The following is a 24,829-nucleotide window of genomic DNA, read 5'->3' as shown; positions in this document are numbered from 1 at the left end:
TTTGTGTCTCTTTGTAGTCATGTTGTCTATTTTTAGATTTCTTGTCATTTAGTCATTTTATAGTTACATATTTCCAGTGAAGGCCCTAACCCTAACCCTGACATGGGGTCCATCCATGCAGCAGGAATAGAGGTATGCATGTGTTAGTGTGTGCGTGTGTGTGTGTGTGTGTGTGTGTGTGTGTGAGAGTCACAAAAGTCTCAAGTTAAACGCACAAATACCACAGAGCAGGCTCATTCTGCTCTCTCTTCTCTTGTTATTGTCTTTAAACATAAACTCTCTCATGTTTCTCCAGACCTCCTGATAAATCCCTTTATATGAGCGCCAGATCACACTGGACTCTTTCAGGTAAATGTTTGCTTAGCAGAGATCTTATCTTTCGCTCTTATGAGCGGCCCTGTCTCTGGCAGCCCCGGAGCTCTGGAATCCAGGAGCGAGACGAGGAGACAAATATTTCTGAAGTTCATACTTCGCCCCCTCCTCCTCCTCCTCCTCCTCTGTCTTCTCTCACATCACCCTTTTCAGATCGTCTGCTCCATTAGACAGTGGCTCATTGTGCCGAGCTGCCCAGTGGACTGAGAGGAGGCTCAATTATGCCGGGACACCGTTAAAGCAGGAGGCTGACACTGAGAAATTCTCTCAGGACCTCTCGGCTCTTGATGAGACAATGCAAACAGGTGGCGGAGCTTAAACCGGAGTGGCGGTTTAATCTTGTGATTGTGAACACTCCTGCAGGCCCTGATGAAGCGTATGCTGTAAACAGAGTCCACAATGGACTCAGGCGTTGACAAAAGCCACCTATTCTCTCCCCCTGAGCGGTTATGGCTGCAGAGAAAACTGTTTAAAGGCACACACCCAGTGGATAAACCTGACACCTCATATCTGTGTTTTCTCTGTAGGCGTGCTAAACGCTAACACCAGAAACAAGGTAGACTAGAATCTGTACAACACCCAGAGGATGGATTTACTGAGTGTGTGTAACTGGAGCTGCAGAGCGGAGGAATGAATGGAGGGTAGGAAAGGGGAAGGGAGGGGGATTTTGAGGCAAAGGACAAGCCAAGTTTCATGCCATGCTTCGAATCCAAGGTCAGCAGGGGACAGTGAGAGTTTACACAGTGGAACAGGGAGGGAGAAAGAGAGAGGGAGGAGTGAAAAGAGGGAACAGAAACAACAGCAAACAGGGAAAAAGATAGAGAAGGAGAGGCACTGCAGGACAAACAGCTCTTTTACTTTGGGGGGAAGGAAGCCAGCTGTGAGGATCGAATGACAGCAAACACAGAGGGAGAGTGAGAGAGTCGGACTCATGAAGTCTCAGTTTGACTCAGAACCGAGCAGAGGAATGTCAGAGTCTGCAGGAGAGGCCGCAGGTGTGCCTCCGCGGCGACGGTGATGCGTTCAGGTTACAGCCAGGCGGCGAGGAGAGGAGGGGTCAGCCGGGGGAGCGGGCAGAGGCGAGGCAGCGGGCAGGGGACGGCCATGAGGACGCCGTCTGTCTTCTGCTGTCAGGGCTCAGCTGTGGTCGGAGAGGAGAGGTATTTGACGATTAGGCGGTCTTGTCACAGGTACGTCCCCACCCAGGAACCTGTCTCACCTGTCTCACTGTGTTTATATCACAAGGTTTTAACCCTATAAAGCCAAAACGTTTTTGAGACCTCTACATTATCAGTGTAATATTTGTTTTCTTGGAAAAACTTGATGTGTACATGTGTTGCAGATAACCACTTACTCTTCAGGGGCTGTTTTTTTAAGAATTGGTGGTTGTGTGCAGTGGATGTTTAGGGGGAGATAGCAGGTCAACAGTAAATGCCACATAGAAGTGGTGACATCATCTGACAGCTGTGAACCTGAAGATTAATTTGGGCTACTGTGTGTCCAGTTGTTCCGGTCATAAATATCTAATAAAAATGACTTAATGAATGAATTATTTATTTATTGAAACCTATTGTGGTGTATAAAGGCTCATAACATAAGTGGACACTTTCTGAAGTCCAGTCCATGTTCAACTATGATACCATTTGTTACACACATTTGGTGCTGAATAATACAACTGTGTTCATATTGAGAATGGATAAAAATGGTCAGAAAAACCCTCCAGAATATAACATCAATATATAAAGACCTTTGGAACAACATAGAAAAATCCATGCTGTGATTTGGGTTAAAAAACGTTGGTCATTTTGGAGATTTCTGTATTTTCAGCGATTGGATGACGAACACTTCTGTTCTTCAAACTGCTGAGAAACCCTCTTATTGTCAATATACCTAGGAAAGCTGCACATCCTCTGAATGCTCTAGGTCTCTAGTTTCAGTGGCAGTTTCATGAGGCTGTGATTATCTTAGAGGCCACAGCTCATTTTATACACTGAGGTCAAGACTCAAGAAATGCCCTCACTGCAATGAAGTGGCTACTACTGATGACAGAGAGCCTATATTCATTCAGATAGCATGACGTCAGAGGTCACATGACCGCTTTGAAAATTGCCAAAATAGCCTAACTTTGCAGTGTTTTTTCGACAACAATCAGTATCTTTAGTATACTCCTAAAATTGACATCACTACGCCCTACAGAAGAAGAAAATTCGGCGAGTTCGCCAGTGGGACCTCTGATTACTAACTGGAAAAACAAACTGAGCAACAAATTGCACAAAAATACCAGATGTAGCAAAAATGACATGCAAGTTCCACTGGTGGATCTGGGTTAAAAATTTTAGGTTTATATGTTTTTGTTAGTTAAAGAAAAACAAACTGTGAGCAACAAATTGCACAAAAAGACCTGATGTATCAAATATGACACAAATTAGAATTCTTGCGAATACTTGGAAATTTATATTGATTTTGAAAAAATTTGTCAGCACGTTCAATAAATACTCCAGTTTTTAAAAAAATGTAATTTTCTGGCGATTATTTCATGGTTCAGGCTTTATAGGGTTAATATGAAATTTGGCCGGAGGGCAAATTCAAACTCTTTCCAGGTGTGAAGAGCATATTAACAAGCTTGCTCAACGCACTCAACATACAAAGGTAATCCCTCTCAATCATCACTTATGAGCCACTAGGAGTTTATGTTGGTGTCTGTTTCTGCAGAGATTCTGCCCTCTGTCTGGATTTTCTCTTTCTTTTCTTTTTGCTGTGTTCTGGAAGTTTCTGGGTGTCACCTTCTGGACACAAAGCTGCATAAATACAGCAGACAGCACCGAAAAATGCATATATATAGTTCCAAAACATGAGCATTCATGAGTGAATCTGGGGTTTGAACCGTGGAGAAATGTTGTGTTTACAAACAGTCACTGACTTTTCCTTTAAGGATTTTACTTGTGTTTGTTTCTGTTCGCGCAACTTTATTCTTCTACTCCAATACATTTAAGAGATGTTGTAGCTTTTACTGTACACTACTTTCAACTGGCACTTAAAGTTTTTTACTTTTTACTTCAGAAAATATGTATATGACTAAATGCAGTGCTACAGGAGTTTGTATTTTCTGTTCGGATGGTTTGTCTGTTCCTGCAGGGTGCAGAACAGTGCAGAAGGACTCCAATAAACTCTGGAACAGATTCAGAGCACAGGGCGGATACACAAATTATTTTTTACTTATTTTAATGTCGAGGCAGGGCTTGGCTTTGGCAGAGGTCTGAGCTTTCCTTCCAGTTGTGATAACAGAAGACATTCAAGGTCCACACAGGATGAATTCTGATCTGTTTTGGTGACCTCATGACCTTTCCTCTAGCAAATCATGCTTTATATTCATCCAGTGAAATGTCTCACAACATCAACTGAATGGATTGGCACCAAATCATAAATCCTTCTGACTTTTCCTCATGTGACGACATCCACAGTAAAACATTGTGATGGATGAGGATATTGTCTGCACCAGGCATCCATAATGGGCATAAAACCCACCACAGGAGCTAGATCAACAATCATGAATAAACTCAAGTCTTAATTGAAGTGTGTTGCTAAAATAATTTATATTAGTTTGATCTATTTCTCCCTTTTACTTTGAATTAATTCAAACTGGATTCTGTGATCTAGAAGTTGGCGTCACTTGCTTGTTACCAGAGGGTGGCTGGTTCAAATCCCAGGACTGACAGCTCAAGAAATGTGCTGCTCTCAGCTCCTCAGTATGGCGTATTCACTCGTGTTAGGATTGGTTAAATGCAGAGGACAAATTCCTTGTTTCAGTGTGTGTGTGTGTGTGTGTGTGTGTGTGTGTGTGTGTGTGTGTGAAAAATGTAATCTTATTAATATGATTTTGTCAGAATGCAGCGAGGACCAAAGTGGATACCAAAGAAATATCTCAGGAGATTTAGAGTCCAGAGCTAACCAAGAGAGGGAGACTCGAAACCAGACTGGAAGTTGGCAAGATTTAGAGGTTAAGGTGCCGTATGTAGACTTTCATAACCTATGATGCACATTTTAGATGACTAAAAACCGTAGGTGGGATGTAACTAAGTCCATTTACTCAAGTACTGTACTTAAGTACAATTTTGAGGTACTTTCTTTCTTTACTTTCTTTTGTATTTCCATTTCAAGTGGCTTTATACTTCTACTCCACTACATTTAAAGGTTAATATTGTACTTTTTACTCCACTACATTTAGCGGACCGCTTTAGTTACTTTTGAAATGTAAAATCATGATAAATTTGATAAAGTGATTAAATGTTTGTTTTTTAATTAAACCTCATAACAGTATATTAAGTAGTTAAAATTAGCCCTATCTTGAGGAAATATATAATAAATTTAGAATAAATTTAGCAATCTGAGAGGGGGCCATTTTGCATAATGAATACTTTTATTTTTATACTTTAAGTATATTTTGATGTTCATACTTTAGTACTTTTACTTAACAAAGTTTTGAATGTTGTAGTGGAGTAATTTCACAGTGTGGTGTTAGTACTTTCACTGAAGTAAGTTTTTTTAAAGCCTTATATAAGATTTTCTAAACATTTTTACAATCGAAGAATACATTTTTTTTTTTTTTTTGGGCCGACACCAATGATAAATGGACATTAAAATGTAAAGAAATAACATTGTATCATTTTTTTGTCACAGCAACAGGGAGCCACTGCAGATCTGAACTGGTCCAAAGCTTTATAAAATAATAACCTCTCCATCTTACAAACCCATGATATTATAATCACTGTGAGCCTGTTAGTGTGCTGATGTTAGCTCAGATCTCGGCTGTGACTCTTCCGCCTCATAGACTTGTTCCTCTGTGTACTTTGTGAAACCAAAAGTTGACCGTTGAACCCTTTGAACGGCTCGTGTTGTTAATGACTGTTTGCTCTGCTGTGATTGCGGCTGACTCACTTACAGTGTGAGGATGTGTCAGTGTGGGAAGCGAGGCCCTGGGACTGTTGGCTGGTTCCTCACGCTGAGAACAACTCTGCGTGTTCAGGAAGTGTTTCTTGCCTTTCAGAATACGACTCTCAGCTGTTGAGCTGTCGTTGTTATTCTATCGGCCCGGCTGCCGTGACTAGAATCGTCACTCAGCTCTCGAAGGTCAGGCAGCATCACGTCGAATCCTAAGTAACCGAACTCAGAGACCTCGTTCCTGTCGGGAGAGCAGCTCTCTTTCAGCTCAGTGTGACATAACATGCTTAAATTATTATCACAGGATAATTCAGATGTAATAAGTCTGGCCCTTCTGAACTGGTGAAAGCTTTGAAGGAGCTTAATTAGAAACTTACTGATAACAAGAGAGCGAAGAAGCTGCTGGAGGAGATTTGTGAAATCACAAAACCACATGTTGTCTTTGAATATGATTCCCATACATTATGTTATACTAAATACATGTGAAAATATAAGCTTTCTTTACTGTACACCTTCCATCTCTGCCTCAGTCATGGAAAAAATGATTAACCACCCTGTTTTCTTCAATTTCTTGTTCATTTAAATGCCTGGTACAACTAAAGGTACATTTGTTTGGACAAATATAATGATAACAACAAAAATAGATGATAAGAGTTTAATTTAAGAGCTGATATCTAGACATTTTCCATGGTTTTTTTTAATAATAACCAAAATCATTATCAAGAAAACCATGGAAAATGTCTAGATATTAGCTCTTTAATTAAACCCTCACAAGCTATTTTTGTTGGTATCATTATATTTGTCCAAACAAATGTACCTTTAGTTGTACCAAGCAGTAAAATGAACAAGAAACTGGAGAAAACAAGGGTGGTTTAATATTTTTTTGTCTTACATCCTCTTTTATCCTTCTCCTCTGATATTTATCTCTCTTTTAAGCTCCTTTCTTCTATCAGCCGCACTGTTTTCATTTCCCCTTGTGGGTTTTTTCGTACAGCTGGAAACTGATTTAACATCAGCGCTGCACAGATCAGATATTAGTATTATTAAATTATTGATATGGAGCTGGAGTTATTAGTTTTATTATTATATCACCATCATTCTTTGTTCCCCCTTTCTCTCTTTCCTTTTCAATTATTTACAAATCTATGTCATTTGTCCCACTTTCCACTCCCGGAGCCAAAATGTTCTCGTCTTTTCTTCCTTTTCTGTGCTTCTATTTGTGTCTGATGACTGTTTTTTCCCCCTCCTCTCAGCAGGGACAAGGCCCGCCTGGCGACAGACTCCGAGCTGGACCAGGACCTCAGTGAGCGGCTGGGCCTGGGCAGCAGCGAGACGCTCACCAATGGCAGCCACCGCGCCGACATGGCGGCCGCCAGACGTTTGGCCAAACGTCTCTTCAACCTGGACGGCTTCAGGAAGTCTGACGTGGCGCGTCACCTCAGCAAGAAGTGAGCTGCTGTTACTGTTACTGTGATGTGTCTTTAAGCTTTGTGTTGTCCAGTGGTGGAAGAAGTATTCAGATCAGTTACTGCAGTAAAAGTACTAAATTACTCCCCTACAAGTAAAAATCTACAAACTTTTTTTTCGGTCCAATAGAACATTTTTTTAAACTATTGGAGTATAGTAATAAAGAGCCTTTGAACCAATGGTGCAGTTTCCCTCAGTCACTAAGGCAATCACTCTAAATAGAGCTTAACAGTGAGGATCCAGAAGTGAAAATCTCTTTTATATTCTCAGTCAGGGTTTTCATTATAAGCCATAATGTTTTAACCATCCAAGGTAGACTTACCATGACCTATGAGAATGCAATGACAGAACACGCTCCTGTAGAAGCCAAAACTCCCCATGATATCAACTTTTAGTTTTAAATAAAAGTCATGTTTTATTTGTGATTTATTGGAGAACTACTACACTGGCCACAATGTATTATCTTAAACTTTTGCCTTACCTAAAAGGAGTGAATGAAAAAATAACCTGTGGAGCTGACGCGGTTGGAAAAGTGGGCGGGCACTGTTCAGATAATAGAGACAGAGCGCACTTAAGTCCCGCCCCCCTTCGGAGGGGCAAAACAAGCAAACAATCCAACGCTCTCCGTTGACTTTATATTGAACGGAGCTTCTTTTGTCAGTTAGCAAACAACAGAAACATGTCTAATAGCTGCTGGTGGGTGAAAATGCCACCAACAGGGGAAAGAAGCAAGAATTGTGATTGTATAAGCTGACAAACCGAAAAACTTTTAAGAGGACAAAAGTGGAAACCATAGACTGTATAAACTGTGGAAACAGACGTGAGACATCAGCAGTGAAACCGGTCAGTTTTAGGCTATCTAACACATAGCTAACATTAGCTTGAGCAAAGCTCTCCGGTAGTGTTAAAATAATCATGTGACAGGTCTAAATCTAATGTTTTTAGACAAACCACCGTTAATTTCCCCGTCAGGTGGGCGGGGTTTATTGTAACTACGCAACCGCTTAACGTAGCATCCGCCTGCTGTAGGTAAACTGTTAGCAACAGTTAGCAAAACACATTAGCTACCACTTAGCATTCTCAAACTGGTAGGTAATGTGTTTTTGCTACAACAAGTGAACAACAGACTCCAGTAAAAAGATAACATTTTAGAATAAATGTTCTATTTATTTTTACTGGTGTGTCATTTTATTTCTGTTTATTAACACTATAAACCCCGACAAGCTGTTTCAGGGCGGGTTTTTTTGCTCTCTAGATTCTTCTCTGTGTCCTTGTGTTTCACTGTAATATATAAAATCTATATAAAACTGTAAGTCTAGTAGCTCTGTGGAATCAGCACAATCCTGGCTAGAAGTGGGAACAACTCAAACATGTCTTTGTAAAGAATAACACAGTTAGAATGACAGAAATCATCAAAACAAATGTTACATTTTTTTATATTATAATAAAATGGAATTTATGTATACCACACTTTCCAAGTGCCCACAAGTGTCACAATTGTTGTAAAAAAGCAAACATACAAGACAAAAACATACTAAATGATCCAAAAAGACACAAAATTATCAAAAAAGACAAAAATCAAATAAAAAAAATAATAAATGACCAAAATAATTGCTCCACACATTATACATATTTAAGTATTGTCATGACTCCAGCCACTCCTGTCCTCTCCTCTTTGCTTTGTGTGAACAGCCTCTCCTGTCCTCTTCTCTCTGCTCTGTGTAAACAACCTCTGTTGCCCTCTCCTCTGCTTTGTGTAAACAGCCTCTCCTGTCCTCTCCTCTCTGCTCTGTGTAAACAGCCTCTCCTGTCCTCTCCTCTGCTCTGTGTAAACAGCCTCTGTTGCCCTCTCCTCTGCTTTGTGTAAACAGCCTCTCCTGTCCTCTCCTCTCTGCTCTGTGTAAACAGCCTCTCCTGTCCTCTCCTCTCTGCTCTGTGTAAACAGCCTCTCCTGCCCTCTCCTCTGCTTTGTGTAAACAGCCTCTCTTGCCCTCTCCTCTGCTTTGTGTAAACAGCCTCTCCTGTCCTCTCCTCTCTGCTCTGTGTAAGCAGCCTCTCCTGCCCTCTCCTCTGCTTTGTGTAAACAGCCTCTCCTGTCCTCTCCTCTCTGCTCTCTGTAAATGGATTTTCAGTGAATATTTGTCACGTGACCGTTGGTCTCAGCAGAATCAATCATGTATTCACAGTGTTTTTAACAGGATCTGGGTAGTGTAAGTGGTTAAATGACAAATGTAGAATAAAGAGATTCTGACACAAACATCAACATTGTAAGTCAAGTTTTGGTCACTTTTTATAACAGAAACTTTTGTACCTATGATCCATTCAAAGACTGTCAAACTCTGACAATAATGCCTTTTCTTACAGTTTTTTTCTATGTAAACTATGTCGTTTTTGCGACTTGTTAAATAAAACATACGACTCAAACCCGCCAGCTGGTTCAGAGGGTTAAAAACATTTTTAAAACAACTTCCGCTACCAATACATGGACCTTTATTACTACCATCACATCTACCATATTATGAAATTGTGAATCGTATTACCAGTGGAACTGCTGCTACTCTTTAAGCAATAAGAAGCTCTCTTAACCAGCACTTTAAATCTGTGGTGCTGTTTGTCATTGGAGAAATCTCTGCTGCATCTTATGTTTATTTAATGAATGCTAATCCTCTGGTGCACATTCAGTTTCCTGTACATTTACTGTACACCACTTTACATTCTGCCTACAAAGTGTTGTGTTTCACTGCATCTGCATTCTGGCAGCGCAGCTCCAACAGCCTGTCAGCTGATGCTCGTGCTGATGAGAAAGAAATTTGGGATTAAAGGGTTTCCTCAGTGACAGATGCACCATGGGAATCTCCTCCTTTCTCTTTCTTTTCCTGGCCTCCGGTCTGCGTCTCCAGCTGACTGACTGACAGCCCAAACTGAGGCCTTTCACTGAGCTGAGAAAGCTACCATTTAAGTGTTTGATTGACATTTTGTGCTTTTTTTTCTCCCTGTGTTATGTTGTTTTTGGGTTGCTATTCCCTTCCTCATGTTGTTTTATCTCCTGTGTGTCCACAGTAATGACTTCAGTCGTATGGTAGCAGAAGAGTATCTGAGTTTCTTCAACTTCACCGGCCTCGCTCTGGACCAGGCGCTGCGGTGAGAACACCTCACTTAGTGACATATAATAACAAAACATTTTCAATATAATTCTTATGTGAGGCAAATACAAGACAATTAAACATTTCTGCTCCTTTTATCACATAAAATAAATGCCCCAGTGTATGTTGTATTTATGTAATCTTCTCCTCACATGATTCTTTTTAGCGATTTGGCCTCAATTAGATGGAAATGTGCAGATATTTATATTTAATCTTTCTAAGAATGTAGTGAATACTGTTAAACACTGCTCTCTAGAGGGCAGCTTTGGTGTTGCATTTAGAGTGAAAAGAGTTTGTTTAGTATCTACAGTAAGTAAAATAACTGAGATCATACACAGTAACACTGCCTATAGTTTAAAGAATGAGTGATTAATGGAATAAATCATTTTATCATCAGTTTGCTATAGTACTTATTGTTAATCTTTAATGGGTACACATTTTTTAATCTTTGTTTCAACACTCAGAGTATCAAAACATCTCCCACTTACAGTTGAATTATTGAGGAAACAAAACAAAAAGTGGTGCCAAAAAAAAGACAACAAAAACCAAACAAATGTTTAAATTAAGTAGAAATAAAGATATGACTGTATGACAATAATTTCACTTAAAAACACAATCAGAATCAGATCAGAATCAGAATAACTTTAATAATCCCCAGGGGGAAATTGCTTTCATTACAGAGACTCCAGTGCGATAATATTAAGAATTATGAGATACAATAAATAAAATAAGAATAAAGAAAAATGTATAGATATTGCATATATCCAGGGTTTTGGGTATTTTTTTTGTATGAGAAAGTAATCACTGATGTTGTTACATTTCCTTACTTTTATGTACATTTAATGTAAATTTACACTTGTTAATGTGGAATCAAATCAGATTAATATGGACAAATTCATAAACATATTTGTCACCAAAATCACAGCAACCAAATGAAATATAAAGTAAAATGCAGAATCTGAGAACATTTATATAACTATAAAATACTGAATATCTTCTCATAGCTATTGATATATACCATTACATGACTGAAATAAATTAAGTTTTAGGGAGAGCAATTTACCTCTTTGTCACTCTTTTACTTCTGTAAGAAATGTTCCACTCGATCTATGATGAATAAGATTCTCTGACTGTCGCTGTGTGTGTGTGTGTGTGTGTGTGTGTGTGTGCGCGTGCGTGCATGCGTGTGTGTGTGCAGGACATTCCTGCGGCAGTTTGCTCTGATGGGAGAGACTCAGGAGAGGGAGCGGGTGCTGTCACACTTCTCCAAGCGTTACTTGGACTGCAACCCAAAAGTCATGCCGTCAGAGGGTGAGTGCTGCAGAGGAGTGTTTCTAAGAATTAGCACAGAAAAAATACATTTCAGAAGTTAATAGAGACCAAAAACAGCTAAAGAGAGCAGCTATGTTCGGGGTGGCTAATCCAGATGGTGTGAAAAGTAGTTATGAAGCTATGGCTATCTCCCTTTCAACATTAGCCAGAAAGCTAATTTTACTGTCTTGGAAATCTGAAAGGGCTCCTACATTTGAAATGTGGTTGAGAGAGCTGGGAAATATATTACACTTGGAGAAAATCAGGTACATCATATCTGCTAAAGAGGATATCTTTTTTAAAATATGGCAACCTTTTCTTCATTTAATGTCTAAAAACTGAATTAGTGCTATTATGTTGTCTCATGTCAAAAACTCTGTCAAAAAACATATACAAAAAAGAGAGCAGCTATGATGTGGATTAGGTTGCAATTACAATATAAAGTGACTAATGCAGGAGAAAACAAGCTTTAAATAAAAATCATAACAAATGCAGAATTCTAAGTTTATTTAATAAAATGCCACAAATAATGGCATTATTGAAGGATTTCTTTAATGAACAAATTCAACATTAAACTGAACACAAAAGGCATCAATAAAAAATGTGTTATAGACGTTTCTATCCACGCTCTCTTTCAATGAATGCAAAAAAAAATCCCAGAATGGATTATTGCAGATTTTTAAGATGTGTTTATTTTGTAAATTGACATCGTAATGACAATAAAAACAAACAAAATTGTTCAGCCGAAGAAAACAACATAATTAACTACGTTTTAGCTAATTTGATTCAAAAGAATGCCACCATAATAACAGAATATAACGTGTGTTGCATGGGAGGAATGTAACTAAGTACATCTACTCAAGTTCTGTACTTAAGTACAATTTTGAGGTACGTCTACCTTACTTGACTATTTCTATTTTATGTAACATTTTACTTCTACTCTGCTACATTTAGCTGACAGCTTTAGTTACTTTTCAGGTTGAGATTTAACATGAAATCATGATCAGTTTAAAAGGATTCAACTTTTTCTTTTTAATTAAACCCCATAACAGTATATTAAGTAATTAGAATGAGCCCTGTCTTTACAAAACTAAAAAACTGCTTACATAAATGCATCATTACAAATAATCCAATAATATATTTTGTATATATAAAGCAATCTGAGTGGGGCCATTCTGCATAACGACTAATTTTACCTTTGATGCTGATACTTTTGTACTTTTACTTCAGTAAGTTTTGAATGCAGGACTTTTACTTGTAGTTGAGTCATTTCACACTGTGTATTAGTACTTTTTTCTGCAGTAAAGTAATCTGAATACTTCTTACACTACTTGTGTGTTGACATAACTATATGATACATTTACAGTGACTATCTGACAGAAAAAGTAGTTTTAATTGGGACTAAGCAACTGATCAAATTATTCTTCAAAATTAAAATATGAACTAGCGAATATTCAATATCACAGAAAGTTGCAATACTTCTTAAAAGGCTACCATAACCGTAAACCATAAGTCAAAATTATCTATTTTTGTGCAGCAGAGATGTCCAGCCTGCAAATTATATCCTAAAGACTCAGGAAACAATCTTTGTTTGGTGCAGGTCCTCATAAAAAACACATCATGATTATTTTAATATATTTTTAATGGAAAATGAGAATAATGATGCATTCCCTCGCATCATACCACATCAGTCAAAATAATCACAATTACATATTTTTTACAAATGGTTCAGCCTAAATTGTTTTTCTAAGTGATGGAGTCTCGTTTATCAGATGGAGCTAACTGACTGTTTTCATCCTGCAGATGCAGTTCACACCCTCACCTGTGCCCTTATGCTGCTGAACACAGACCTGCATGGCCAAGTAAGTAATAACTACTATCTAGTGTGTACATTTATATGTAAAACAAATATACAGTACAGTGAGTGAGCAGGTAGTGTTTCTGCTGGTGTCAGGCAGAGAATAAACAAAATGAAACCTGAAGTTGAGAGGGTTGAGCTCTCCTCAGACGCCCTTTTGATTAACTCTGGAGTTCGGGGACTCTAAGCCTGATCACCAGCTGATCTTCAGGTCGGCCAGCTGAGCTGCTTTCACATCATTAATGTGCTACTTTTATAGTCAGAGCCTCCCTTTGCAAATCTGGGCTGTTCTTGTCAGTGATAGTACAGCTCTGCGGATGAGTGATTAATTAAAGTGGCTGTAGAGGTGACTGGAGGAGGATCAGCTCCTTTAGGAAACTTTCAGGAGATACAGAGTTTGATCTCTGTTGTGACTGTGATCATCATCTCCACCCTCCTCGTCATGAAACGTTTTATTTAATCCAGTAGTAATGTCTAAAAGGAAAGATAACTGTGAGAAATGTCCTGAACCCAGTAAGCCATCCTAAAAGAGCTTTTTTTGACCGGACCAACATCATATAAAATCCATAAAAAGCACCAAATTCTCACATTTAAGAAGCTTGAATGTGAAAATGTTAATTTTGTTTAAATTATTACATTATTATCAAAATTATTGCAGCTGAAGTTGATTATTGGACTAATTGGACTTGGTATAATTTAAGTGATATGAAACCTGAATGTCTGATACCAAACCAGTACGTTATTCTAAACCTTTCTTTGAATAAAATATTTTTCGGATCACTTTTTTGTCATTTAACATATTAGGCCAGACTTCCTAAATATTAAACATCGCCCAAACACAAGCAGCTGTAAAAGTGTTTTGCATAAAAAGATAAATTGTCTCAAATTACACATTTTGATTTAAATCTGTGGCCACAAAATAAGTAACTGTTTTAAAAAATATATAATTCATTCTGTTTATTTGTGTTAAGTCAGTGTTGTGATCACATGTTAAACATGTTAAATAATATGTATATTATATAAAAATATAATACGTGTTTAAAAAAAGAGGGACTATTATTGGGGTTAATGACTCTTTCCATTTTTTAAAGAAAATAATTAAAAGAGGCTTCATTTTATTAAAATTGCTCGTCATAGACAGAGCATAAGAACTTTTTAAATTAATTACAAAATTGATAAAAATTCACAAGGTAATTTAAATAAGTGACAGTTATTCTTAAATTAAGACTATGAGAAGTATTGCACTCTGTACTTCACTTCATGTATTTGCTAGCTTTAGTTTATTTTGATTATTAATACAAAGTCTAAATTAACTAATGAATAATGTGTGCATTAACTACTCAGCAGTATAAAGTCTTCAAAATTAGCTCCGACTTCACCAGGTGAACACATTAATGCATTAATTATCCCAATAATCCACTGATATCTCATGGGTTATTCTGCATAACAAATACTTTTATTTTTGCTACCTTAAGTACATTTTGATGCTGATACATTTGTACTTTTACTTGAGTTTTAATGCAGGAACTCTTACTTGTAACAGAGTATTTCTTCACAGTGTTGTGTTGCTTCTTCTGACCTAAATAAAAGATCTGAGTAGTTCTTCCACCACCGCTGTGTGTACGTGTTAGATGAAGCTTTATTGATCCCCAGAGAGGAAATTCTCTGTAATCTTGTAGGTGTCCTTGGCTGAAAAACAAGTATATGGGTATAATATAGGTTATTACAGTAAGTGCAATATAGTAAATGTAGAGCAGCATAATATAATATGTAGAATATATCAACATGTACATAACAGGTATATAATCCAGCATCCAGGAGAGAAATAATGGACAGAAATGTATAAAAATAGGAGTAAATGTATACTTCTCTGTTTTCAGAACATCGGTAAGAGGATGTCGTGCACGCAGTTCGTCGGCAACCTGGAAGGACTGAACGACGGCCAAGACTTTCACAAGGATCTGCTCAAAGTAAGTCAAAAATAGCACACACACACGCACACATGCACATTCTGTCATGCACAGACACACATCCCGAATGGGAGCGAGCAGCCTGTGTGTGCCAGCTCTGTATTGTCCCTCAGATCTGTGCTGCTGAGCCTGGCTGTCTGGGCCGCGCTTGCTGCCAGCTGGCGTTCACCTCCTCTCCAGAGGCCTCCAATCAGAGGCCGGCCCTGGCCCGCCACTTCCTGGTACACTCCAGCTACGGCGCGGGCTGGAAGACTAATTGTTATGTGATCTGGAGACAAGGAGACGTGGCCGGCCCTCGGGGCCTCTGTGCGTGACTTCGGCAGCATTAGATTAGCCTATTAGCTTAACCCAGTTGAGTTTGGTTGCAATAGATCGCAGACCGTCAGACGGGGTTCAGGCGGAGGCCTGGGGCCGCATGATGTGGCGAAATAACCCAATCAGTGCGGGCTGCCTGTCCATTGGTTCGCCTAATGATGATGTCGTTGATTAGTTTTGTCTGCAGAGTGGTCCGTCAACATGCCACAGGGCCCCAGAGTGCAAGTCAACAAGTTGTAATGGGGTATTTATAATGCATGAGAGAGAGACAGAGAGAGAGAGAGAGACAGAGAGAGAGAGAGAGAGAGAGAGTCCGTCTGCAGAAATGAATTCTGAAATGAAAAGCTGTTATTAAGGGCAGATAGTATCCATGCTGCAGCCATGTGACCGCGAGCTAAGAAAGCACCGGCCCCACAGACGTGCATTAGCTGTTTTATTAATGCTCGTATAGATCCAGGAACAGTCTTTTTAATCATGCCTTCCACTTTGCACAAGCTCTTTTATTCTCTTTCTCTCTCAATGAGACTCGTTCTCACCCTGCAGCTACACTTTCTTTTCTCCCTTGTTCTCTGATATCTGACTGTTCTGCCGGCCCACTCTCACTCTCTCCTTATCTTGGCTCCGTTAAGCTCCCGTGCAGTTTAATCTCCATCTCCAGACTGTGTCTCGCTACCACCTTTTATCTGCTCTCTCTCACCTCCACCCAGTTCTGCCTCCCCACTCCTGACCGGTCATCTCTGCTCTCCGGCCTCTTTATCTTTCTTCTCCTCTCATGCATTGTGTTGCACCAGCTATTCATAAATCCATCTCTAAGTCTGTGTTTTTGTTTGTCTTGGGCAGTATCTGTGTTTTTCATACCATCATACCTCTCCAACATTTCACTGAGTTATAAAGAATATGACAGTATTTGTGTGTAAACAAAGACAAAACTCACCAAGCCTCTCCAACAAACACCAACTCTGGTTTGGACGAAATAAATCCTTAATTCATCAAATATAATTTAAGAAATCCTGTTGGTAATTTTCCTGTACATGCTGGCCATTGTTATAGATAAGAGAGTCCTTGTTCTTTACAAAATTCAGCTGATGTCAGACCAATCTGTTACTTGTTGAGTTGCATTGTGGGTAATGTTGGGGCCAAGTTTAAGGGAAAAGAATGTGTGGAATTAAAAAAAAAGGCTATTTCTGGTTCTGCTGCATTGGTTTTGGCACTTTTTTTATGTTACAGTAAGTGCAACAGTGAGTGTAATAAAAAATAGGTGGAGTTGAACCCGATAATGATAGTAAAAGGGGAACTGGATCTAAATATAAAACTACTGGTATAGTCGTTTGTTGGATGGGTGTATGCTGTTGTAGAGTTTTAAAAAATCCTTAAAAATGAATGCCAAGCAGAAGCATTTTGTATTTCTTTGACACTTGAACTACTGTTTATTCTTATGCATTTTGGTTTTCTTCACCTCTCACGCTCTTCAGTCTAAACCAGTCACATATTAGCAAGTTCATTTTGTCAGTTTGTCCAATTAGCTGAATGACAGTTAATTGGTGTAAATATTTAACACTGACTTTATTTAACAACTAAACTCTACAGAAGAACATATTTTTGTGATCTAAATTATTTTAATGTTGTAATCTCCCCTTGTTCCTGTTCCTGTCCTCTCCTGTTTATTCCTCTCCTCTGTGTTTCTCTGTTATCTGCTCATCATTTCCTGCTACAAAATAACTGCCGCTCCATCCTCGTATCTCTCATTTCCTCCACTCATTCTCTTCCTCTCACCATTTCCCCTTTTCGTGTCTGGTATCTATGTTTGTGTGTGCTGTAAATACATTTGGGATGATCCTGAGAAATCCCTCACTCTGTCTCATCTTCTCCCACAACAACAACAACACCACCACTCTGATGTCCTGCGTTCTGTGTGCTGCACTCACACATTGTCCCAGAATCTGCACTTGTTTTCTCTGTCACCATTTCTGCTTCCATCACATCTTAATCTTCGTTCCTCTCCCGTCCTTCTGTCCCTCTTTCCTTCCTCATCTCTCAGTTTGAAGAGGTTTATTATTATCCAAGTGCCTCTCACTCCTCTGTACCTTTTACTTACCAAAACGTTAGTTGTTAATTTATTCTATCCACATCTTCATCCAGGTGTTTATTTACATATATCTATCCCTACATATGTCTCTTTACAATATAGTGTTTAATTGTGCATTAGAAATATTTTTACCATTATTTTCCTGGGACGTTGAATTTCTCAGTTAATCGATGAAATGTGGTCTCTAAAGTTCCAGAAAATAGTGAAAAATGTCAAATATCCCCAGAGGGTAAAATTATGTATTTAAATGTGCCTGATAAACAGTCCAGGATTCAAACACATTAACTTTTATTTTACATTAAACAAAGACAAGCAGAAAATCATCACACTGGAGGAGCTGTAACCAGAAAATAATTTGAGATTTTTTGCTTAAAAGATAACTAAAATGATTTATTGATGATTAAAATAGTTTTAAAATAAGTTTATTTCATTTGTTTATTGACCAGATGCCTGCAAAATAATGACATTACCCTCAGAATCAGAAAATATTGGTGCAACACAACATGATTTATACAAACTCAGTACAAATTGTAAACAAATTATGTTTTTTTAAAGATATTTTCAAGTTTTAATAAAATAACTTCACAGAGCAGAGTCAAAGAGATTTATTAAAGCATTCGGAATGTCACAGGTTTATGTACATTTTTTGGAGACAAGCTGCATTTATTCTAAGTTGTAAAAAAGTCAAAGCTATGCATTAACACACAGAACAATGTGATTATTTAAGGCTGCCATATGCTGAAGCTTCACTCAGGAAGCTCTGCTGAGCCTGTAGCTGAAACAGGAATCAGCTGCCTGCTGGACTGGAACATAATGAGAGGGGCTTTGCATCCCCATGCCACCTCCTGCCACCTCAGTCCCTCCGGTCCTCTCTCCTCTGTCTCTCATCATCAATTAGTTCCTTTCTTTCTCTATTTTTATGTTATTTTTGCTTCAATAACTCTCTCGATTGTCCCTGATTCTTCCTCTCTCTCAGTTATTCCCCCTCTTTCTCCCTCTCAGCTGCTTTGTGATTAAACCTCGTGATATGTTTCCCATTACCACCACAATAGAGTAGCAGAAAGGGACAGAATCTGCTGGACTGAGAGCGTCACGCTTCGGGTTCAAAACCCTCTTATATACAGTCCAACACACCAACATAACACCTAGAAAGACTAACGCTTTTACTTCAGTTTCTGTTGCTGGGCAGTAAGTCTGCAAATGTTTTTGTGCTTGTTTGTTTTGTTTTTGTTGCTGCCTGCAGCTAAAAACGATATGAGAGCGAACCAAAACTATAAAGTTACTGTAGTGTAGTCATCATAATATGGACCTACTTCTACATGATTTCTGATCTCACTAAACATTCTCATTATGAGTTTAAGGTTGTCATTTGTGAGTTTCAAGTCTTCTTCAATACAGCATGATCTTCATTAAGTAGATGATGGTCCCATTTAGAGTAAGCAGTGTATGCTTTAGGCCAGGGCTGCCTTATGATTGACAGGTTGCTACCAAAGACGGTCGTAAACCAAGAAGATGATGGCTGTGCTCTCATTGGCTGACAGGTGCTATATATATAGTGTGCTCTATACTTGGAATGTGTTGACACTGCATCAGCCAGCATTTCTTTTAAATATTTTTTTATTTATATATTAACCCCTTGTCTGCTTTGACAAGGGGTTCGAATCCAGCCTTAGGTTCACTCAGCCTAAGTGGTAGGTGGTCTACCAGTTTAAACAGATCACACATGGCAAACGCTGCTCATGGAGGTGTGCTGACTGAGAAAGGTCAGGACTGTTGTGTCATGTGATCTTTATGAGATCCAATTTTTATATTACTGTGTCATAGCTTGATAAATATTTGATGTAAGGTCTGCAAAAGTTTGCTGCAGGCCTCACGTTATTGAAGTTGTTATGGACAGACCGGAGGCTGTGGGTGTTAAAAGTGACCAATTAAAGGAGCCCACTGTCAAAAGTCAACTTCACAAGCGAGGGAGCCTTGAACAATGAAAGCGAGGGGTTGGGTTGCACTTGACACAGCCCAATGCTGCTCACGTGGAGAAGAAATGCTCCCCTGCAAGAACGTTTTTTATTGCAGATACTGTTTTGTGCATTTTTATCACGTGCATGTGGCTGTTTTCCTAGCACAGGTTTAGAGACTAATTAAACATCATATAAAAGAGGCTAAAATGCTCTGTCCAGGAACTGCAGAGTCAGGTGAAAATGATCTGTGAATCACTACGAGCGAGTCCTTTCATGTTGCCATGGTTGCTATTAAAAAAAATAGTGATTACAAAAATGCACCCTTACACTCTTCTGTTTTGTTTTTCTCATAATTCATCTCACAAATTTGTTGTAAACATTGTTGTTTAATATAAAGTGCATTTATTTAATATTTAAAAATATAAAGTGTGGGAGTCTCCATTTGGCAACTGAGACACTTTGCGCAACTGTGTTAAAAAGTTTATTTTAGTTTTGTTTTTGTTGCCCAAAGCAGAGCAGCATTAATTCATGTATTATCCAGCCATATGTTCATATAACCTAATAGAAAGCTGATTGCAGCAGCAGGTAATTTCACTTTAAATTGAATTAAATGTTCTTAAAATATAGAAATGTGCATCCAGATTTGTTCTTAAATGGCCGATTCACCACTTTCCTCGAATTTTGAATTTTCTCTGAGGCACAAACACAAATTACAATTTATATCAGACCTGTTGTAGAAGTCATGGGCATGATTTTCATTATTGAACCACAGATCCAGATTATAAGTGAGGGAACTTTAAGATAAGAATGTTAAACATGTTGCTGCATGAGACCAAGTGTGATTACAGTGAGCTGACAGGAGAGCATGTCTCCACACCGACCAGCAGCAGGATGGATGGAGGGTGAACAGAGTGTACATACGGCACAGCGCACATGTCCGTTTGAGCGCTGACGCTTGTTTGTCTCAATCAGCCTGTTCTCGTTCCAGGATTCATAATGAGGCAATAAACTATTTTAATGCACTCCAGAGGATATTTCCTCCCACAGTTTACCCCCACCAGACGATCAGTCAGCAGAGAGGTGACAGCTGACAGACTGCACAGAGGCCAGGCCGCAAAACACTCAATCACAAACCTGCAACATACACAGGAGATAGTCCTGTCTGCTTTATTACAGGTGTACAGGTCTTATCTTCTAATATCATTAAAGGGACCAATCTGGGAACATGGTGACATCTATGAAAAATACAAATAATCAGGTTGCCCACAAACCTCCAGGTCACCTGAACATAGTTTTCCAGTTAAATAATGGATTATAAGCAACTATTCCAGTTTGCTCACTTTCAGTTTACCTCCAGAGAAAGTGGTTTGGATCAGCTGTTTTAACTGAGGGTGTTTATGACCTCTGGGGGAAATAAAGCCACCGTGACAGCTTTAGAGATGCTGGCAGGTAGAATCAAAGATGCTCTATAACAAAAGATGAAGCATTACAAGCTGAGTAATGCACCAACCTGAGTTGTGAACGTCAAACTTCCCAATGGCATAGTAAATATGGACGCTGCTCCTTCAGTCCATGACGTTAAACTGGTGTTTTGTTTTTGGTTTGTAGTGCACAGCAGCTACCACCAGAGGTCAGTCTCTATAAGGGACAGGTTTACCTAAGAAATATTGCGACTTACTGGATTAAAAGTCAAATGCCTCTATCCCTGTTTGGGAGTATTTTGGGTTTAGTCCTGATGATTCAGCAGCAAACAGTTACAATTCTACAATGTCATTTAGCAGACGATTTTATCCAAAGCGACGTACAAATGAGAGTTAATACAACACAAGCAAAGTCAAGAAACGTAGCAAGAGTAAGAGCCGTGGGTTCAGTTTGAGTCCATTAGGACGTAAGTGCTTTTAGGTCGCTGAGCGGCCAGTGCGATACTTATCGTTGTCATCTGTGTAGATAAAGTGTGAAGGTGTTCAGTAAAGAGTTGGTCTTCAGTCTCTTCTTAAAGATTGATAAGAACTCAGCAGATCGGATGAAGTTCGGGAGTTCATTCCACCACCGGAACTGCTGGGGGAAACTCTGTGTAGCCAGCAGGATTTGTTTACATCATTCTCCGTGAATCAATGATTTATTAAGACCAGGAGTGGTTTGGTGAGTTTTATTTTGTCAACAAACCAGACCGATGTGGTCCGGCTCATCTCTCTTTTTACCAGTCCATCTAGACCCTACCCTCAGCTATGGCCAGGAGCTTTGGGTGGGCACCAAAATAATGAGATTGCGGATATAAGCGGCTGAAATGAGTTTCCTCCACTCCTCTCTTTATCTCAAAATGTTTGGATCACATTAACACTATCTGTGATGCCAGATCTTTACCAAAGAACATTTTCTCCTGATTTGTCCGTCTGAAAAATACCATTCTAGTGTCAGGATGTTCAGAGAATGTGTGGCCAGTATTGACCTTCGGTGTTACCTTTGAAAAAGGTAAAATATAATGTAGTGAACCAGAAGACATGCATGTAGTCTGTCTACAGTAATGTATTTGCTTGCTTACACACATCATGTCAAAGTCTTGCAGCACTGCAGCATTTGGACCAAATGTGTCCTTAACTGATGAGTGGCTGGCTGTTTGGGCAATTATCACAAAAAGAAGTGATTAAGACTCGTGGTCCCCATGCCGCAGTAAGCTGTTAAGCCTTCATAACGTCGTCATGTTCCTCTGTAGCAGCCTGCATGAGAAACATAGCTGCTGCTGCGTAGCGACCGCAGCTCCCTGCAGAATCTGAAGCTCTGGCTGGCGGCCCAAACCAGTGCTTTAGAGGAAACTTTCCTGCTTTATTGTGAGGCTCAGAGATGCATAGGTTTGCACTCCTTCTCACTCCCTCTCTCTCTTCAGTGCTGCTCAGGGCTTAAAGCTTGAAGTGGAAGCTAATGATGCACTGAAGTAGGTTACCAGCCCGCATTAGAGCAGGAGAACAAATTCTGCTGAAATGAAAATGTTGTACAGCTCAATCAAGACGCCCGAACCGCGCTCTTCAAACAGTAATTAGGTGCACTGATGTTATCGATTGCGTGGCAGCATTGATGGCAAGGGAGAAGACGGATGACTTACTTGTTTTTGTAAATGAGGGAGAAGAAATCATTGGTGAATGAGTCGCTGCTGCTGTCGGCCTGGCAGCCGCCATGAATGTCTCTGAAATCTGCTCAGGAGCTTCAGTGCCAGCCCGGGCAGAGACGAGCAGGTCGTATCTGAGGAGGGAAACTGAAAGACACATGCTGCTTTTTACTCATATCGTTACTGATTACATATTCATTGTGCACAGAACCGAATTCTTGCAGCATACTTTGGTGTCAGTGTGGAGACTTTCTACTTCTACCCCACAACATCTCAGAGAGAAATAATGTTTTTTTCACTCCACTACATTTTTTTCACAACCTTAAAAGAGAAATTTATAACAGTAAATAAGATCTGAATAATCACCCTGCCCTCTAATGATTATGAAAACAAGATATGACTTTTTACAGTGTTACTGTCCCGAATATGTTGAATATAACAGAATATATAGTATTTGTTTAGGAGTTTTCAGAAGGTTGTGGCACTACAGCATATTTTATCTAATTTATTTTGGTCTAATTTATTTGTATTTATTATTTTTATCTATTGAAAATATGTAAACCAGCACACTTACTTTACAACATAGATGAATTTATTTATCTCGTTTTATTTAAATGGATTTTATATAGATATTTTTAATGTCATATACAGTATCTCACAAAAGTGAGTACACCCCTCTCATTTCTGCAATGTTTTAATTATATCTTGTCATGGGACAACACTGAAGAAATGACACTTTGATACAATGTTAAGTAGTCACTGTAGAGCTTGGATAGCAAAGTAAATTTATTGTTACTTCAAAGTAACTCAAAATACAACAATGAATGTGTAAAATGCTGGCAACAAAAGTGAGTACACCCCAACTGTAAATGTCAAAATTGGACCCAAATGTCAATATTTTGTGTGGCCACCATTATTTTCCAGCACCGCCGTAACCCTTTTAGGCATGGAGTTCACCAGAGCTTCACAGGTCGCCGCTGGAATCCTCTTCCACTCTTCCATGATGACATCACAGAGCTGGTGGATGTTGGAGACCTTGCGCTCCTCCACCTGCCGTTTGAGGATGCCCCACAGATGTTCAATAGGGTTTAGGTCTGGGGACATGCTTGGACAGTCCATCACCTTCACCCTCAGCTTCTTTAGGAAGGCAGTGGTCGTCTTGGAGGTGTGTTTGGGGTCGTTATTGTGTTGGAATACTGCTCCGCGGCCCAGTTTACGGAGGGAGGGGATCATGCCCTGCTTCAGTATTCCACAGTACATGTTGGCATTCATTGTTCCCTCAATGAACTGTAGGTCCCCAGTGCCAGCAGCACTCATACAGGCCCAGACCATGACGCTACCACCACCATGCTTGACTGTAGGCAAGACACACTTGTCTTTGTACTCTTCACCTGGTTGCTGCCACACACGCTGGACACCATCTGAACCAAATATGTTTATCTTGGTTTCATCAGACCACAGGACATGGTTCCAGTAACCCATATCCTTAGTCTGCTTGTCGTCAGCAAACCTTTTGCGAGCTTCCTTGTGCATCTTTTTTAGAAGAGGCTTTTTCCTGGGACGACAGCCATGCAGACCAATTGAATGCAGTGTGCGGCGTATGGTCTGAGCACTGACAGACTGACCCCCCACCCCTTCAACCTCTACAGCAATGCTGGCTGCACTCATACGCCTGTTCTCCAAAGCCAACCTCTGAATATGACGCTGAGCGCGCCCCTTCAACTTCTTTGGTCGACCATGGCGAGGCCTGTTTTGAATGGAACTTGTCCTCTTAAACCGCTGTATGGTCTTAGCCACCGTGCTACAGCTCAGTTTCAGGGTGTTGGCAATCTTCTTATAGCCTAGGCCATCTTTATGTAGAGCAATAATTCTTTTTTTTAGATCCTCAGAGAGTTCTTTGCCATGAGGTGCCATGTTGAACTTCCTGTGACCAGTATGAGAGTGAAAATACCTAATTTAATACACCTGCTCCCCAATCACACCTGACACCTTGTTACACTAACTAGTCGCATTACACAGGGAGGAAAAATGCCTAATTGGTCCCAATTTTGGCTTAATTTTGAGATTTTCACTTGGGGTGTACTCACTTTTGTTGCCAGCATTTTACACATTCATTGTTGTATTTTGAGTTACTTTGAAGTAACAATAAATTTACTTTGCTATCCAAGCTCTACAGTGACTACTTAACATTGTATCAAAGTGTCATTTCTTCAGTGTTGTCCCATGACAAGATATAATTAAAACATTGCAGAAATGAGAGGGGTGTACTCACTTTTGTGAGATGCTGTATATATATATATATATATAT

At 39.4% G+C, this 24,829-nt stretch overlaps 1 protein-coding gene across 1 annotated transcript in view; it reads left to right on the top strand.

The window, feature by feature from the left end:
- Positions 1-24,829, top strand: part of LOC131959164 (PH and SEC7 domain-containing protein 1-like) — a 69,357-nt gene that overhangs the window by 4,979 nt on the left and 39,549 nt on the right. The window contains exons 3-7 of the mRNA XM_059324266.1: positions 6,564-6,758; positions 9,838-9,918; positions 11,119-11,231; positions 13,035-13,093; positions 14,970-15,059. Coding sequence (XP_059180249.1) covers positions 6,564-6,758; positions 9,838-9,918; positions 11,119-11,231; positions 13,035-13,093; positions 14,970-15,059 — 538 coding nt within the window. The remainder of the gene's footprint in view (positions 1-6,563; positions 6,759-9,837; positions 9,919-11,118; positions 11,232-13,034; positions 13,094-14,969; positions 15,060-24,829) is intronic.

The sequence above is a fragment of the Centropristis striata genome, chromosome 21 (assembly GCF_030273125.1).
Source record: "Centropristis striata isolate RG_2023a ecotype Rhode Island chromosome 21, C.striata_1.0, whole genome shotgun sequence".
NCBI classification, from domain to species: Eukaryota; Metazoa; Chordata; class Actinopteri; order Perciformes; family Serranidae; genus Centropristis; species Centropristis striata.
The sequence above is the reverse complement of the archived record's forward strand: the minus strand, read 5'-3'. Positions and strand labels throughout refer to the sequence as shown.